Source organism: Vipera berus (assembly GCF_964194415.1).
Source record: "Vipera berus genome assembly, chromosome: 2".
NCBI lineage: Eukaryota > Metazoa > Chordata > Lepidosauria > Squamata > Viperidae > Vipera > Vipera berus.
In genome coordinates, this window is record NC_138203.1 from 54,721,739 (window position 1) to 54,741,566 (window position 19,828).

General features: G+C 35.8%; 1 protein-coding gene across 1 annotated transcript in view; it reads left to right on the forward strand.

The window, feature by feature from the left end:
- Positions 1-19,828, forward strand: part of SNCAIP (synuclein alpha interacting protein) — a 127,403-nt gene that overhangs the window by 91,288 nt on the left and 16,287 nt on the right. The window contains exons 5-8 of the mRNA XM_081321119.1: positions 2,568-2,747; positions 6,143-6,256; positions 11,634-11,759; positions 13,735-13,904. Coding sequence (XP_081177245.1) covers positions 2,568-2,747; positions 6,143-6,256; positions 11,634-11,759; positions 13,735-13,904 — 590 coding nt within the window. The remainder of the gene's footprint in view (positions 1-2,567; positions 2,748-6,142; positions 6,257-11,633; positions 11,760-13,734; positions 13,905-19,828) is intronic.

Below are 19,828 nucleotides of genomic sequence, written 5' to 3' on the forward strand. Positions count from 1 at the left end.
AGTTAATTATTCCGATATACATGAGACTGCCTTATAAAAGCTGTAACACTGTAGCAATTTATGCTGAACTAAATATTTCTAATATTGTCTGCTACAAAGGGAAAAATCAATACAGAGAGCCTTTAATTATTTTTGAAGCCAGGGTTAAAAGAACCTATGTATAAGAAAAAATTAAATAAACAGTTTTAGCCATATTGATCTATGTGGAAAAAAATATACCCTGTTGGATTAACTTTCTTTATTAGAATCACTCAAAATAATACATAAATGTGTGAAAGCTTTCTGGTTTCTCAGAATGCTTTATTAGGTCGGGTGTTTTAAAAAGCTAAAGGTGGGAAGGAAGCCAGTTAGGAAGTTTGAACTTCAGATTCAGTTTCAATATGATGGTTGTTGATTAAATGCATTTGTTAACAGTAGTTGCAATAAATGTTAGGCTTCATATAATATTAGAAATAATATCTTACATCATGAAGAGTTATGGAGAATTCAAAAATGTTCTGCCTGCTTTGTTGTCATTTTGTTGCTCCTAAAAAGGATATTGTGCAGATGGGGTTTGGATTTTGTTCCTGAAGGACAAGTAATGCTTAAATGTATATAAGATAAACAGTAAGATTAGGGTGGAGAAGAGAAAATGCTATAAATGGAGAATATACCATTTGGTCTTTTCCAAGCTTGGCAGCTCACATTAAGTCTTTTGGAAGATTTAAATCTGGAAAATTAGGGCATCTTTTGTTTCATTTACTAAACTTATAACCCACTGTAGTCAAATGACTATCAGCAGCTCCCAAATTATATAATAAGTAGCAATTACTTGAACGTCAGTGATGAGAAAAAGTACAAAAAGAATTAAAAATGGTTTAATACAATAGATCAAGAATATACCCTCAGAAATTATTTGGTTTTCAATAATGTCATAAAATTCAGCAAGAAGGGGAGAAGTCTAAGGCAGGGGTCTTCAAACTTGGCCCTTTTATGATTTGTGGTCTTCAACTCCCAGAATTCCTCAGCCAGCGTGCCTGGCTGAGCAATTCTGGGAGTTGAAGTCCACAAGTCATAAAAGGGCCAAGTTTGAAGACCTCTGGTCTAAGGGAAGACCATTCAAGAACATGGAAAAAGCAGCTCAAGCCTCCCCCACATCCTGGGACATATGGTGTATATAAATAAAATGACAATTATACAGATAATTATAATTATACAGATAATTAATTATAATTATAATTATACTGTATAATTATAATTATACAGATAATACAAATCAGTTTTCTAATCCATGCACAGGTAGTCCTCGACTTACAACCAAGTTGACCCCAGGATTTATGTGGCTAAGTGGGTTAAGTCAGTTTTGCCTCATTTTATGGCTTTTCTTGCAGATGTTAAGTGAATCAGTGCAGTTGTTAAATTAGTAACACAGTTGTGAAGTGAATCTGGCTTCCCCATTGACTTTGCTTGTCAGAAGGTCACAAAAGATGATCACATGACCCTGGGACATTGCAACCGTCATAAATATGAGCCAGTTGTCAAGCATCCAAATGTAAATCACGTGACCATGGGGATTCTGCAAGGGTCATAAGTGTGAAAATGGTCATAAGTCACTTTTTTCAATGCTGTTGTAATTTTGAACGGTCACTAAATGAACTGCTGTATGTCAAGGACTAGCCGTATAGTGTATTGTCCTTAAAATCCTTACTGGACCATGCAGCCAAAACTCATCAAAGCCATGATGAATTTCCTACTGATTTTTTGTGGAAAGAAAACATGATATATTAAACCTTAGATGGGTTTAGACCTAGATAATTTTTTCTTTAAAAAAAGACAGCTTTCAAAGTGAAAAGAGCCGAAGGGTCCTACTCCTTCTTCATGTATAATATGATATAATATTATATCACAACCCTGCAGCTTTTGAACACCAATGGGAAAAAAGGTAGAAATTTTCCAAAGTATGGTTTTGGTCATTTAAAATTGTCCGTTCCTGGTCTGGCTCTCAAGAATAACTTCTAGAAATTAAAAAATGATGTATTTAAATTTCACAAATGACTTATTGTTCAATTACATAGAGATAGTTCTTGACTTACACTGCTCACTTAGCAACTGTTTGCACATCCAGCAGACCTAGCTGGGGGCACTTATAGCTCAGATGTAAAGTTACAGGGGTGACTGTAATCCAAGGGTTTAGCAACTGGGCCACATTTACAGCTATTTGCAAGGTCCCAAAATTACATGACTGCAGTTTGTAATGGTTTTGCCAAAAAGACAGCATTTACGTCCAGTTTTTGGCAAAACCATACCCATAGCAAAGAGTCAGCTCACATAACAACCATAGTGTTCCCCTAATGACCCTGGTGATTTGCTTAACAACAGCTGCACAAAAGGTCATAAAATTGGGTCATTTGTATGACCAACCCATTTTATGACTGTCATAAGTTCTGACCATGGTGGACAAGCTCATGTATCTACCTGTATAAAAACATCCAAAAAACATAATCTGTATTTTCTAACATAACAAATTTAGGAGCAACTAAGAAAGCTAACCTTGAATTAACACTTCCAGTTTTTATCTTTTTGCACAGCCCCACCTTGCAGCAGACAATCTGGACAAAATCCACGATGAAAGTGGCAACAATCTTTTACATGTTGCAGCATCGAGAGGGCATGCTGAGTGCTTACAGCATCTTACTTCTCTAATGGGTGAAGACTGCCTGAATGAGCGGAACATTGAGCAGCTAACTCCAGCAGGCTTAGCAATAAAGGTAATATAAAGTTCTATGATATTTAAGGGACAGGCTGCCCATTTGTCAATAGACATTTGCTCAAACATAATCATGTGGGCCACATTATTGAATGAACCATAAGAATGAAATGAAAAACTAGTGTGAACATAAAGATCTTCACTTATAATACACCAGATATAATTGTGCTTTAAAAAAAGGGAAGTGTGGAAAATTGGAAAATATCACACAATATCAAGATCTGAAAACAGAAATTGAAAGATTATGGCATAAACTGGCCATAGTGCTCCCAGTAATGATTGACACTTAGTAAAATCTTGGATGGCACTTAGAAAATCTGTACATTGACAAAATTCCCATCTCTCAATTTCAAAAGATCACATTGCTTAGATTCCCATATATACTACATCAATACATTATGTCATCCTAGGTTGTTGGGAAGAATGAGTATAAAGGCCAATGTTTGCTAAAGAACTGGCAACTGTGATTTCACACTGTTGTGAAGAGATAGTAATAATAAGTTAAGTAGAAGATCTGGCTTACATTCATACCTTTCTTGATTAGGAATTCATTTATCCCAGGCCAGTTCCTGGGTGAAAATTTAAATTTTTAAAGTCTTTCTAAATGCCAATTGAAAATTTATTGAAAAATCATTCCAAAGGACAGGCATATCTAGAGAAAAGGCATACCTTTTGAATAGCCCTATTTCAAAGAAGGGATTCGAAATCTGCCTGCCTTTTAGAATGGGTGGGACCAATAGATATCCTTGGATAGAAGTGGTCCCACAAAAAAATCTAGTTGTATACCGTATCGGACTATTTTAGATGATTATCAGTACCTTGAACGGCACACAGAAATTAGTGGAGAATCAGTCAAGTCTCTTCCACTCTTCAGTAACATGCAAGATGCATGTAACATGAACTAGACATCATTTTGCCAATTGCCTCAAAGTGGCAATCAGTGGGAAGGAAGCACTGCAGCATTGCAGGAAGGTGTTACAAATGGCATATAGTCATGCTGGTTGCATGATTACAGAAGCAGCTTTGGACAATGCTGACTTCCTCAGCCAGGAGACAGAGATGAGCACCATCCCTTAGAGTCAGACACAAGATGACAGGGAAAACCTTTTCCTTTACCTTTTTACAGAAAACAAGAACAAGATGAGCAGTACTATAAAGGCACATATACTGTCAAATGGCCAGCAGTTAAGCCAATGACTTGTGCACACTGAAAAAGACCCATCCTTCTGCTAACATTGCTGCTCTGTGGCCTTTATTACCTTTAAGTATTTCTCTTCTCTGGCTGTTCTTTAGCAACCATGCACATCGGACCGAGCACAAAAAAATAATACAAAATTAATTTGAAAACCACAATATTTGGTTCCTCAAAGAAATAATTCATCTTATGTTCAAAGAATTTTACACCTACATAAGCTTGCATAAGAATGCAATCTAAACCAATGCACACTTACTAATTTTTTGAACATGGATAAACCTATGCAGAAATATTAGTGTGTATAATACACACTTAATTTGGAGAGAGGTCTGTATACCTAGTAGAGTATTATTTTCAAGTACTGTAACTGCATTATAGGAGCATCAAAATAAAAAGCTGTGATTACTTTATTAGCAAGTAAGGCTAATAAACCAGCTTCTGCTTCAAAATGACAAAGTAAAATATCTAGAAAGACATGGGTATCCTGTTTTTGAATCGCTTCTAAAACAGTTGCAATTTATGACTATGAAAATGAAGACTAGCTATGTTATAGGTGCAGTTACATACAGAGTACAATTGGGAGATCCATCAAAAAGATTTCAGTTTAATGTTTCCATTAAATTGCCAGTAAATGGGCTTTATAGTTTCTTGACCTTATATTTGCATAAGAGTTGCCAGTGGTGGGGAGATATTAACATATACTATGGAGTTTGTGCCGCTCGGCTGCATTATGATTCAGCCCTTATCTAGTAATCAATCTCTAAAATTACTTTTTGCAATACATATAGTTCTTGGGAGGGGGAGGGCATCTTTAATGTTTTTATTGGACCTTAATGTTCTTTAAATATATTATATCTTGTTTAATTGCTGTATTGTCTGTCTTCATTACAGTACTTTACAAAACAGATATACTAGTCTTCTTCAGCTACATAGTTCTTCTGTGTATGCTGTTATATTTTACAAGTAGTCAGCAATACTATAAAATGTGATTTTTTTCTTGTATTTCATAGCTGTCAGCTGACATTTTTCCAGAAGAAATTTGTTATTTTTCATTGTATTAATATGCATGTCTACTAAGAAATAAATCCTATGGACTTCAGTGAGACTTGCTGCCAGATAAGCATGCAAAGGAATATACCTTTTTTTGTTGTTGTTCTTATATGCCTGCTAGGTTTTAAATGAGCATGTTTATTTTCATAAGACAATGTGAAAAGGCTTTAATATCCAAGCTGTCTTAGTTTTCAATGTTGCACATTGAAATAAAGAAGCATTTATTTCATCCTGTTTATCCTTATTTATACACTCACACTGAATAAAGCTTTAAATTTTATCCAAAAAGTAACCTATTTTCATAAACCTGCTGGAGGACATCCTTGCACCATAGAGTCATAGTAGTGTCACCTAACATGGGACTGTTATTAAAAATATGTGGGAAAATACTACAAATATATAATGAGCATGCTCTAACCCTGGTTGTGGGTATTATTTTTGCTAGAATATCAAGATTAAAAACACAGTTGCCTAACCCTTTGATTTCTCTAACAACAGATCCCATAATCAAAATCAGAAAAACTGGAAAAATGTCAAGCTGTAGAGAAATGCAGCAGATATTTTGGGTCTGAAATATACCCTTACCAGATATAACTATTGTTTCTTTTATATTAACAATTAACATCCTATGATCAATATATTATCTTCTTTCCCCCTCAAAATCTGCACTTTATTAAACAATGTTAATTCCATGTTTAAATTATTTTTAATATTAACATTATGAATTGGGATACTATGGTGCTTCCAGAGTGTTAGAGCTGTAGCAGCCATCCTGTCTGGGAAATGTGGGAACTGTAGTCCTAAACATCTGGGAAGCAGCAGTGATCACTAAGAGTTTGCGTGAAATAAATATATATTTACAAAAGAATTCTTACAAACATGCCATCAAGGAAACACTGATGCATTCAAGACTATTTTAATTCTGAGGCCACTTAGAAGCAAATGATGTTTGCACGGCAGAAATGACTCATAAATTGTAAATAAGTCTGCAATCAGTGCCATTATGATAATAAGCACATAAGAAAACAGCCGGGTGTGTGAACTCTCAGGACAGATATTTATTTGTATGTGCTTGCGGTTGTGACGATGGCATGCTCACAAATAAGCAGACCTGGAAAAAACAAAGTCTTCCTTTTCTTTCTTTTACTTAGAATGGTCAGCTGGAATGTGTGCGATGGATGGTGAGTGAAACAGAAGCTATTGCAGAATTGAGTTGTTCTAAGGATCACCCGAGCCTTATCCACTACGCCGGATGCTATGGGCAGGTACAGAAAGACAGATATCACCCACATATGTATATAAAATAATTGATTCAGGCTACCCTCATTACATTATGTATTCTCCTTATCCATAAAAATGGGAACTTTAGAGTAATATCTGTACCAAAGATGGATATTTTTTTTTCCTGAGTACAGCTAGTCCTTGATTTACAGCAGTTCATGTAGTGATCATTCAAAGTTAAAACAGCACGGAGAAAAGTGATTTATGACCATTTTTCACACTTACGACCGTTGCAGCATCCCCATGGTCACGTGATTTACATTTGGATGCTTGACAACTGGTTCATATTTATGACAGTTGCAATGTCCCGGAGTCATGTGATCATCTTTTGCGACTTCCTGACAAGTAAAGTCAATGGGAAATCCAGATTCACTTAACAACTATGTTACCAATTTAACAACTGCACCTATTCACTTAACAAATGTAGCAAGAAAAGTCGTAAACTGGGGCAAAACTCACTTAACAAATTTCTCACTTAGCAATATAAATTCTTCTCTCAGTTGTGGTCATAAGTCAAGGACTAACTGTAAATTGTTTAATTGCATTTTATCCAAAGTGTGAAGATTGAGACTGGCACGAGAGGAAACAGGGGTTTCCAGGTTTAAGAGAACCATTATATTAACATTTATCAGTTGTGTCCCACAGTCATCAAAAGGAGAGTCAAGTATAGACTTCATAGACTCTAACATCTTTGCACTGCTGTGGGCAAATCAGCTGCTCTCCTAAAGCTTTGTTCATGTTTGCAATGAAGTTTCTAATCTGGCCGAGTTCTGAGAATCCTTAGCCAAATCAAGCCAAGAGCTGAATAAGGCAAATATCTGGAATACTGAAATGTACTTTCAACTCTGATGTGAAGCCTAAACACAAATTCCCTTCAAGTGTTAAGAACCTCAGAAATAAATGTAAAACAATTCTAACGTATAAGAATTGCAAGATACTTTTTAACATACTCAAAAGTTATTCACGCAAAAGATAACCCATATAAACTTCAGAATTGGCTACAGGTCAAGGAAAATATTTTTATAAGAAACTAGTGTTTTTGAATGGATTCAATACACAATTATTTCCTCTAGCACTTGGCACACATGATATCTGTTTTTTGAGTAAATGCTTCCTATGATAGGAAAGGTTTTTTAAAAGGGTGGGAGTAGTGCTAAAAAATAGACCCCTTTAAGTCAATGTTGCCCTGCAAAGCTTGTACAGGATGTTTTGTTTTGGGGGAAAAAAAACACATCTTGCCTTGCCTTAGTTCAAGGTCTGAATGCAGGAATATCCTTGAACCCAAATATTTTCAGAAATAGTAAAGGAGCCAGCTGGATCCTTGCCAGATGGTGACATCAGAAAGAGATGTAGATTGAGCACTTCTCCAATAATGTGGATCTTTAGACTGTGAATTATGTTAATAGCAAAAATGAGCCTTATTTATTTTCCAACTGTATATGCCAAACAAATTGGCTCAACAAACATATCTCTGGTCTAAATAGTTGGGAAGAAATTCTGTGTTTTATTTTAATATACAAATGAGACCTGTTTGGTGGGTGGAGAGTTCATCTTTAGCATTTTAAAATATTTTTATATTTCTGCAAATTTTGGAATTCCTCTGAAGTTGCTCAAATCTATTTTTTTCCCCCAGTGATCTCATTTTGGCACCTTTTTCATTGGCACTGTCTTCTTCAATTTGTTAGGAGTGATTAATTCAAAAAGCTCAGTGCATGTAGGTTATATATGATTGTAGAAAACTTACAAATGGTCATTAACTAAAAACTAGGTTTTACAACCATAAAAGAATAGTTCTGAAGAAAAACTAATTTTTTTGGCATTAGTTTACATAAGCCTTTTCTTCAACATATAAATCTGTAAGAAGCATTCCATCTTAGTCATATGGAGAAAATGAACGATGTTAAGTACTTGTTCCAATGAATATTTTTTTAAAATCTGTTGTCTGACTGATTACAGATTTTTGGTGTAACAGTTTTTAAATATATTGATTAACTCATACTGCTGTTCTCATAATCCAAACCAAATCAGCTTTCAACTTGCAGATTTTTTCAGGGCTTTGTGTGCTGCACTACATTTTGTTTCTTTGTATGTAATTCTATCTCTTTATTATATGTCAGCAATATGTTTTGTTTTAATAGCATTTATAAAGAATTTTATTACAATTTTACTAATCTCATTCTTCCATTGCTTTACATTGCTTTATCTTGGAGAAAATTATAGATTTATTACAGTTCATTGCCTTTATTTTGTCTGCTTCAGTGGTGGTTTCTAGCAATCTTGGTTACTAGTTTATAATTAATTGTAGCATTTAGAAGAAAAATTGTCAGTTTGATCAATGCATGAATAGATTTCTATGATTTTATTTATTTACTATAATTCTGTACTGCTGAATCTGTTGACGACTCAGGGAAAATTCTAAATCTAAACATAGTTGCAGTATATGAAGTAGAAAATATTAAGGTTACTAAGAGAACTGAATATATCTTAATGAAAGATGAATGAAGAAACAAGTATTTCACAAATACTTGAAGGAATGTCTACCCTTCAGAAGCTCACTGGTTGACTTTCGGTCAAACAATCTCTGTCAACCCAACCCATCTCATAGGATACTGTGGGGAAAATGGGAGAAGAGATCATTATGCCTTTCTCCTTGAGTGTCTGAACACAGGGCATGAGATAGATGGATGGATGGATGGATAGATAGATAGATAGATAGATAGATAGATAGATAGATAGGGTAGATATTTTTTTATTTTAATTCCATTTATATCCCGCCCTTCTCCGAAGACTCAGGGCAGCTTACAAGCTTAGCAGTAGCCTTCATTCTATGTATATGCCTGCTTATTAGGGCTTTCACACACCCCCCAAGCGGCATTATTACAAAGTCAGCTTAATTGCCCCCAACAATCTGGGTCCTCATTTTACCTACCTCGGAAGGATGGAAGGCTGAGTCAACCTTGAGCCTTGAGATAGATAGATAGATAGATAGATAGATAGATAGATAGATAGATAGATAGATAGATAGATATAGATATAGATGATATAGATATAGATATAGATTAGATATAGATATCCAAAAAATAAATAAGTCCCCAACAAGAAGAGGAGATTGACAGTAGATTAATTACCAAGCAAACAATAGACTTTTTTTGCTGGATGTGTTCAAGCAGAGGCACTTGACAGAGGATTTTTAATTGGATTCCTTCAATGAGAAAGTGGTTGGCCTAAAAGGTCCCTTGCAATTCCATAATTTGAAGATATAGAATAATCATAATAACTGTCTTTATTTAATTTAATTTTAATTACATCAATTTTATTTTTGCTGTGTCCCTGGCCATGTCTTTTTAGGAATGTGGAGCTTCAGCATACTATTTAGATATGAGGTAGGGTTTAAATATTTAAAACATAAATATTATGAGAATTTGTGCATTTATCAATTTATTTATTTATTAAATGTGTATCCCACCCATCTCACTTAGAAGCAACTCTAGGTGGCTTCTTACAACAGAGTAAAAACAGCAAGGTAAAACATTAAATATTAAAATAAAAAATACTAACATTAAAGTTACCTAAGGAAGGGAGCAAAATATTCTCAGAGTGCAGTAGAAACTTTTCCTCAGTCCAATAACCACCTTCAGTATGATACACCCCCATTGGGGGCCCAGGCCAATTGCCAGAACCAGATTTTAAGGGTCCTACTGAAGGCCAAGAGGGTGGGTGTGGATCTCACCTCAAAGGGCAGGAGGTTCTGGAGGGCAGGAGCCACAGCAGAAAAGGCTTTTCTCCTGGACCCCTTCCAGCAGAATTCCTTGACTGATGGAGCCTGCAGCATGCCCCTTCTGCCAGCTCTGCTAGGTTAGGCCAATCCTACTGGGGTGAGACAGTTTCTCAGGTAGCCTGGGCCCATCCCTTAAAGGGCTTTAAAGGTAATAATCAACACCTTGAATTGGATCCGGCAGGAAACTGCCTACCAGTACAGCTCACACAACAGCGGTGTTACATGGATCACCCTAGGGGCCCCAAGAACTACTGTGCAGATGCATTCTGTAGCATCTGTAGCTTCTGAATCCTCTTCAAGGGTAGCCTGTAGAGCACATTGCAGTATCAAGCTGTGAGATGACAGGGCCTAAGAGCCTAAGCAAGGGGACTGATGAGCCAGGAATATTTAGTCAATTAAGAAAATGTCTGCTTGTAATGGTAGTTTTCCAAATTGAACAAGATATAGGAAGTGTCTATGTAAACATCAACCTTATTCATTGTCAGTTAAAGGATCCAAATGCTCACTACATCATAGGAAGGCTATTAGAAAAAAGCTAAAGATGCCTCTGATGTTGGCAAATAAATAGGTTGTAAGTGGGGAAATAGTTCAGATTCTAAAATTCTTGTAACACCATCTTTTTCTGTCATGACAATGATTAATTTCAGCTTGGGGCACCAAAGAGCTTGATACTGCTGCCCCATGATATATTAATGTTGATTCTATTACTCCCAACATTTAATTACTCTTTTCATTTTAAAAAGAAAAAAAATCACACAAAAATGCTGAAAAGATATCACAATAATCCAAATAGCTAAATATAAATAGATTAATTAAGTTAACATATTGTTATAGAACATGGTTGCAGAACAAATAGACAAATCATTATTTATTATAACTGGGGGAAAAATCTGTGCCATCAATGTACAGGTACTAATAGCAATTTTGCCTGAACTTGAATGCTATAGTTATGAGACCATAACTAATAGATAACACATGTTCACAATGCTATCTTGCATTTTTGTACATTAAAACTTTATTGATAAATAGCCAACAGTTTAACTATTTAGTTCAAATATTTAATGCCAAGAAAAGCAAGAATGGATATTTTAACTATTGAACTTTTGATTGCACATATATTTTAAAATCAATCACCATAGACCAGGCATGTCAAACTTGCAACATCACGTGACATCGCGTGACGTAACACAGCTTTTTATCCATTGCTGGCAGTGGGGTGGGTCTGGTTTTAGTATGATGCATCTGGCCTGCAGGCTGGCAGTTTGACATGCCTGCCATAGACGTATCACAAAACCATATGCATATTTAGTCAAACATAGTTCAACAATGCTTACTACTCCTATGGAAACGTTATCAACTGTAGTATTTAAAATTTGTTGATACTCGATGGAATTTTAATAGCATCTAACATGGGTTTTCTATGAATTAAAGAAGCAATTGGTGTTAAATTCTGTTGTGCAGGTACTAGCTAAACATATTGTGGTGTTTTATACATTTATATATCACATCATTTTAATTATCAATATTCACTGTGCCTATTTTGTTCTTTACATAGTTTATAAAATGTCTCTTTTTCCCTGTAGGAAAAAATCCTTCTGTGGCTTCTTCAGTTTATGCAAGAGCAAGGGATTTCTTTGGATGAAGTTGATCAGGATGGTAATAGTGCAGTTCACGTGGCTGCTCAGCATGGATACTTAGGATGTATTCAGGTAAATCATCAAAACAGGAATGGGCCTGCCAGACTTGTGGCCCTCCAGATGTTGCTGAGCTACAAATCCCTAAAGCCCCAATCAATATGGTCCATGGTGAGGGATGCTGGCAATTGTCAGCAACATCTGGAAAGGCACAAATAACAGCTTTGCGAAATACTGTTAACTTGAAACATAAGCTCTATTACATTGAATGACAGTTGATATATGCTATGTTCTAGAACAGTGTTCCTCAACCTCAGCAAGGTATATTGACTTTAAGGTGTGTAGACTTCAACTCCTAGGATTTGCAGTCTACATATCTTAAAGTTGTCGTGATTGAGGAACACTGATCTAATATACTCAGAACAGAATGAGGCAATATGTTTGGCCTGCAAGAGAAATGGGATTTTGCATAAAATATGGGAAAAGGGGAGGTATTATTTTTACTTCAGACCATTTGGATTGTTATGTTGGAACTTTTGAGTTTCTGTTGTTATCATGAAACAAAATTTCAACTGCCCCATGCTGAGGTACACTACAAACAAAAACAAACAATTGTTGGTCATTAATTCAGGAAAGAAAATATTATACAGTGTTCATATCAGTGACCTGTACATAATTTTAAATGATTTTTCTGGAATGGATATTTTTCATAAAAAGTATTATATGGAACTAGGCCCCTATCCTACTGCATGTCTCTCTCACCTCTAGTATCTTTTAAATGGAATGCTTCTGTCTGATGATCTAATTTCCTATGGATGCTGTGTTTATGTAAATTCTAAACCATACTATGACTCTGGAGCTTCTGAAATCCTCAATAAGATAGAGGATATATAACAGCTGTTATTTATTAATAACAGTTCAATCAAAGAATTCAGCTTTAATTCTATGGATCAGCTATTGCACTTGCAACAAATAGTATCAGGTTTGGCAAGTGCTCTGCTTAGTATATTGTTCAGCTAACAATATAATGACAATATAATAACTCAGCAGAATGTGTTTATTAAATAAAATATAACAGCTGAAAAATGAAATTGGAACTTTTGTATCTATGGTGAGCTATTTAACATTCAAAGCTTAAGACTATCATTGGCATGACATTCTTTGAAGTATTACAAAGTATTACATGACATTCCTTGAAATCTTTTAAAGTTAAGAGTATAGGAAAGACCTTGAAGGAACAGATCATTAATTCTCCTAGGACCTAGCTCATTCAGCTTCTAAAAATCATCTAAAAATTACTGTTACCTTCTCAGCACAAATACTATATATCATCCTTTTTTTCACCAAATAACTAAAGTATGCTGCTTATACCGGTTCCTTTTTATGCTCCTCCCCCCCAAAAAAAGCTTATCCTATCCTCCACTAATTTAAATTATTCTGGCCTCTTGCAGCATTCATCATGTCTGGCTTCACCCAATCAAGCAGGAGCGAAACCACTTAGAACCTCACAAGAAAATCTTAAGAATTTAGAAAAAAAATAATATTTATTGAATAAAGTTAGGAGACCATAACCAAAAGAATTTCAGCAACTTCACTTAACTATATTCAAAAACTAACTTTACTTGCAAAAAAAAAACACCCAGTTCAAATGCTCTTGTGCTTTGTTTTTGTTCCTTTCCTATGTAATAGTCTTTTTGGTCCCCTCTTTGAAGGGAGCTGGCCATGTTTCCTTCAGTGCTTTGTTTTTGAAATGGTGAAATGTGTTCTTATTTTGTTTTCTTTTTTAGTAGCAGTGTGAAAACTCACTCTCCCATATCTCTTCTTACAGTAATAGTTTGCATAAGCTAGACATTCCCAAACTGGTTTCATTAACTTTTATAGGGAATTACAATTCCCATGATTCCCAGACAGAATGTCTATTGGTTTTATTAGCTAATTCTTGAAGTTGTATATGTATTATATCTGGTGGGAATAAAACTGGGAAGGCTGCCACATACTGAACCCGGTGCACTCAACATAATAGCTGCTCTTAATATTTATATATTTTTAGACTCTGGTGGAATATGGAGCAAATGTGACTATGCAAAACCATGCTGGTGAAAAACCTTCCCAGAGTGCTGAACGTCAAGGATACACAATGTGTTCACGTTACTTAGTAGTGGTGGAGACCTGTATGTCATTGGCATCCCAGGTTGTGAAGTTAACAAAACAGCTAAAAGAGTAAGTTTTAATTGCTTGGGGTATCCCAATTGTTCTCAAAACAGGGCTTTATTAATGTATATAATTTAGGCTGCTTTATGGTTCATGCATATCTGCATGATAGATCATATAATACTTTGAGTTGAAGGTCTACCACCAGTCAACAGATAGTGAGATCCTTGGCTAGCTGCATATCTTATTATTTGTGTTTATGTCATCTTGGGACATATGATGGATATACTGAAAACACTTTCCATGGATAAGCATAAACTGAAAAGGTTCTCCAGGATTGCCTTCTAAGCAAGGCATGTTGAAATAAACCTGAATTCTCTAGACTGAGACTGTGGACTAATGACACATTCAATAAAATGTCACTCGTATCATAGAATTCTTACTTCTAATTCTATTTTTTTCATAAACAATTGTATCCACTGTCAGTCTCTTTGATTACGCCATTGCACTCTCACTATATAGAAATGTGGATATAAATCATTTACATGCTTATTAAATTATTCATAATTTCTCCTTAGGAATCTGCAATTTACTCAAAACTTTCCTATTCAACACTAGCTCAGGAATAACAATTGGAAAGCAGATTCACCCCAGTGCTTGATTAAACAAGGACAATGCCTTTCCAAATCTAGCTCTGCTGCTTTATTGACAAGTAGTTCTCTAAGACTGTTGAACATGCTGAAGAAACTGCTACAACTCACAACCAAGGGTGGGACAGATAGAGCACAAAGGTTTTGCTGGAAAAGAAGAAAGCACTGTTGGTTCCAGACAAGAGGCCAATCTAGTTCCTTAGATTGCTTTTTTGTTTAATTTAAATGCTGCCCATCTCACTATCGAAAGTGACTCAGTTAGTTGGATCTGATTTTGTATAATCTAGTTGAAGCCAGCTGCTTGCTAACAAATTACAGTGATGCCAGAATGATGACACAGTGCAATGATGTCATGGTTATGTACTTCACATGACATTGATGCAAACATATAAATATGCCATCAGGCCTTATCATTTGCCCCTTTTTGTCCACCTCCTGCAGACATCCATGGTTGAAGCCTATTGTTTTACAAATTCTTACAAAGGATGATACCTACAATTCAGGTGTTGTGAGTGTTAAACACTTATCTTTTCAGAGTGACTTATCATCTCCACTTAATAGATACATACAGTCATGGCCGAAATTGTTGGCACCCCAGAAATTTTTCCAGAAAATCAAGTATTTCTCACAGAAAAGTATTGCAGGAACACATGTTTTGCTATATACAGGTTTATTCCCTTTGTGTGTATTGGAACACAACAAAAAAGGGAGGAAAAAAAGCAAATTGGACATAATGTCAAACAAAACTCCAAAAATGGGCCGGACAAAATTATTGGCACCCTTAACTTAATATTTGGTTGCACACCCTTTGGAAAAAATAACTGAAATCAGTTGCTTCCTATAACCATCAATAAGCTTCTTACACCTCTCACCCGGAATTTTGGACCACTCTTCCTTTGCAAACTGCTCCAGGTCTCTCTTATTGGAAGGGCGCCTTTTCCCAACAGCAATTTTAAGATCTCTCCACAGATGTTCAATGGGATTCAGATCTGGACTCATTGCTGGCCACTTCAGAACTCTCCAGCGCTTTCTTCCCATCCATTTCTGGGTGCTTTTTGACGTATGTTTGGGGTCATTGTCCTGCTGGAAGACCCAAGATCTCGGACGCAAACCCAGCTTTCTGGCACTGGGCTCTACAGTGCGACCCAAAATCCTTTGGTAATCCTCAGATTTCATGATGCCTTGCACACATTCAAGGCACCCAGTGCCAGAGGCAGCAAAACAACCCCAAAACATCATTGAACCTCCAACATATTTCACTGTAGGTACTGTGTTCTTTTCTTTGTACACCTCATTTCATTTTCGGTAAACAGTAGAATGATGTGCTTTACCAAAAAGCTCTATCTTGGTCTCATCTGTCCACAAGACATTTTCCCAGAAGGATTTTGGCTTACTCGAGTACATTTTGGCAAACTGTAATCTTGCTTTTTTATGTCTCTGTGTCAGCAGTGGGGTCCTCCTGGGTCTCCTGCCATAGCGTTTCATTTCATTTAAATGTCGACGGATAGTTCACTCTGACACTGATGCTCCCTGAGCCTGCAGGACAGCTTGCATTCCTTTGGAACTTGTTTAGGGCCGCTTATCCACCATCCGGACTATCCTGCGTTGCAAACTTTCATCAATTTTTCTCTTCCATCCACAACCAGGGAGATTCGCTACAGTGCAATGGGTTGCAAACTTCTTGATAATGTTGAGCACTGTGGACAAAGGCAAATCTAGATCTCTGGAGATGGACTTGTAACCTTGAGATTGGTGATATTTGTCCACAGTTTTGGTTCTCAAGTCCTCAGACAGTTCTCTTCTCCTCGGTCTGTTGTCCATGCTTAGTGTGGCACACACAGACACACAATGCAAAGTCTAAGTGAACTTCTCTCCTTTTTTTCTGCTTTCAGGTGTGATTTTTATATTGCCCACACCTGTTACTTGCCCCAGGTGAGTTTCAAGGAGCATTACATGCTTGAAACAATCTTGTTTACCCACAATTTTGAAAGGGTGCCAATAATTTTGTCCGGCCCATTTTTGGAGTTTTGTTTGACATTATGTCCAATTTGCTTTTTTCCCTCCCTTTTTTGTTGTGTTCCAATACACACAAAGGGAATAAACCTATGTATAGCAAAACATGTGTTCCTGCAATACTTTTCTGTGAGAAATACTTGATTTTCTGGAAAAATTTCTGGGGTGCCAACAATTTTGGCCATGACTGTATATTTCAAGGTAATATCTCTACGATAGTTAATAGTAGTAGTTTACATTTATAGAATAATCCCAAATACTTAAACTCTACATTGTTTTGCAAATGGTAATCTCCTTATATAAATATACCTAATGTAGTAATTACAATTACAGTTTTGCAAATTGTAATTGCCTTATATAAATAAACCTAATGTAATCCTTTGCATTGGAGACAAATTTAAGAAATATTTTAATTCAAGAAATATTAACATTGAAAAATGTACTTGGAAAACAAAAACAGGTAGAGCAGGAGTGTCAAACTCGCAACATCACATGACGTGTCGCAACATGTTGTGACTTTTTTTCCCTTGCTGGCAATGGGGTGGGCACGGTTTTATCATGACACATCCGGCCTGTGGGCCAGCACTTTGATACCCCTGAAGTAGAGCAAAAATAGTCAGAAATAACAAATGGAAATAATTCAGAAACTTGCTAAAGAGATGATCTTACTACTTTGTGTTACAAACCAGTGCTGACAGATGGTAGAGGCAAATAGCACAAAAAAAGGAAATTTATAGGCAAGAGAAAAAAAGGAAAAAATCTTCTGTGTGTCTAGTTCTACAAACTGGGCTAGTAGTGAGCCATTTAAAATACGTTTTGCCACTTCCAGATCCTTTGCTATGCTATATGAGCATTTCCATTTGTAAGTACCGCAGATTCAGCCTCCATATGGTTGAAATCATGTGGATGCTTTCTAGCTTTAAATTCGTCCTTTCAAAAGCTCTACAACTGAGAAGCCAGTTAATAATCTATGTCCTTTGAGCCAGGAAATTATCCACTTAAATATACCACAGCTGGACTTGTGCTGTCAGTTTTGTTCCACATTTTAAGCAAATCATTCTGAAAGTGAAAGCAGTAATGAGGAGGTGGCTGCATTTTTATGCACACTCTGGCAGTATCATATGGCTTTAAGCTGAGAGAAGGAAAAATATAGCTGTTCTGGAAATTTTCTATTTCAAAGGTAAACATTAGCCAAGATTTTATAGGAGAGGGAAAAAGAAGATACCATATTATAGAATGGACCAGCCCAGTGGCCAAATTTTGTGGTGAGCAAAAGCTGTCAATTTCCAAACTGTTTACAGGCAGCACAATAAATGTAAGATACTTGGTATATGTCTCTGTGTATTCTACTAGAGATATTTCCTACAGAAAAAAACAAGACCTGTTACATCAAGCAAAGGGTCAAACTTGTTGCAAGCTCTTTGCTAAATCTCACCCCTGTAGTAGAAGTGAGATTCTGACACAAGTAGGTATACCTCCTCATAAATTACACATCATTCTTTCCTTACAAATGAATAACATATTTGCATCTTTCTCATCACCAATTAACACTTATAACTGAATAAATTATGTCAGATTGTAGCCCCTCACAGGATATCATTCAACATTAAGCAATTTATCTTGCAAAAACTGGCAAAAAACTGCTGGGGGGGAGAGTAAATGAATTAAATTAAAAGATTAACAATTAAATAAAACTTAATTTCTTGACAGTAATTTTAATACTTTTTGGTCTAACTAGGAACCGGAGGTCTCTAAGTAGATTGCAAATTTGTTTAAATTTTAAAAATGAGGTCTCATGGCACCTACCTTTAGGCTCCCCCAAATGGTTTTACAAGTCTGGAAAAAAGCTTTTCTCTTCTTACTATAACAATTATTTATCCTGCTTGTTACTCACCCTATATGAAGAAATAAGAGAATGGAGAATGGAGAATCCAAAATCTGATACCACACTTCCTCAAAATGCAAAGCAATTTTTGGAAGTGGATGAAAAGACTAAACAAAAAGACTTGAGCTAAATGAATGGAATTAAAAACAAAATGGTGAAATTATTTGGGATGAAACCAAGCTGAGGGATCATTGGAAAGAGTGTTTTAGAGATTTGTATGGGAATGAGAGTTATGTGGTGAAGAGTATAATTCTAAAGAAATGTTATAAATGTCAACAAAAGGTTAATGAGAAGTCATAATGTGAGAATGTGGACAGATGTAAAGCTGCAGGTGGAGATAGTGTAACTGTAGAAATGTTGAAATATGGATGTGGTTTGCAACTTACTTAACATGTGTGCAAAGGCTACATCTGTGTCTGATGACTGGAAGAATGCTTTTATTGTTCCCCTGTAGCAAAAGTGACTGTAATAACTACAAAGGGATGAGTTTGTTAAGTATGCCTGGGAGGATGTTAGGCAGGATTTTGACTGAAAGAGTAAAAGAGGTGATAATGAGAAAATCTGAAAAATACACTGTAGTTTTATGTCAGGCAGATTTTCGCTCTTATAGAAAGTTGTTGAAAATGTAGAGTGAATGGGTCAAAAGAAAAGGAAAGATTGAGCAAGATATGTTGCGGGTTTATGAGGTTCTGAAAAAGAAAAAGAATTTGAAAGAACATAAAAAGAGAGAGAGGTGAGAGCTTTGCTTTTTAAAGGAGTTGCTGAAGGGTGTGCTTATCATAACTAGTCATTTGAATCCTATTTTATTTGTTTATGTAGCAATGGAATCTGTGAGTTATTTTAAAGTTCCATTTTGTAGAGTTTATTATTGCTACTATCCCTTTCTATACTCCTGGAAACATGGCATCAAAAGACAATAACTATAGCTAAATAAATAATGTCAATAAAATAAATAAAATGCTAGTGTTTTTATTTTACTTAAAGGTAAAGGTAAAGGTTCCCCCGCACATGCGTGCTAGTCGTTTCCGACTCTAGGGGCCGGTGCTCATCTCTGTTTCAAACCCGAACAGCCAGCGCTTGTCCAAGGACGTCTCCGTGGTCATGTGGCCGGCATGACTAGATGCCAGAGGCGCACGGAACGCTGTTACCTTATCTTTTTTATCTTATCTTTACATAAATAACTAAATTCTATCTAAAAGTATTTACTTAAAAATATCCCGTTAGAATGGGTTTTCCAGAAATGTCTAAAACTTAAAATCATGTTTATGAGAAAAATCCACATATACTGTAGCTTACTAAAGAAAAAGGAAATAAAAGACTAATTCACACATACACACACACACACACACACACACACACACAAATAATGTTTTGCAATTAAATTATTAAATATTTGAAAAGTCTTTTTTAACAATAGGAAAAGGGGGAAATTAAATTAAATTCCT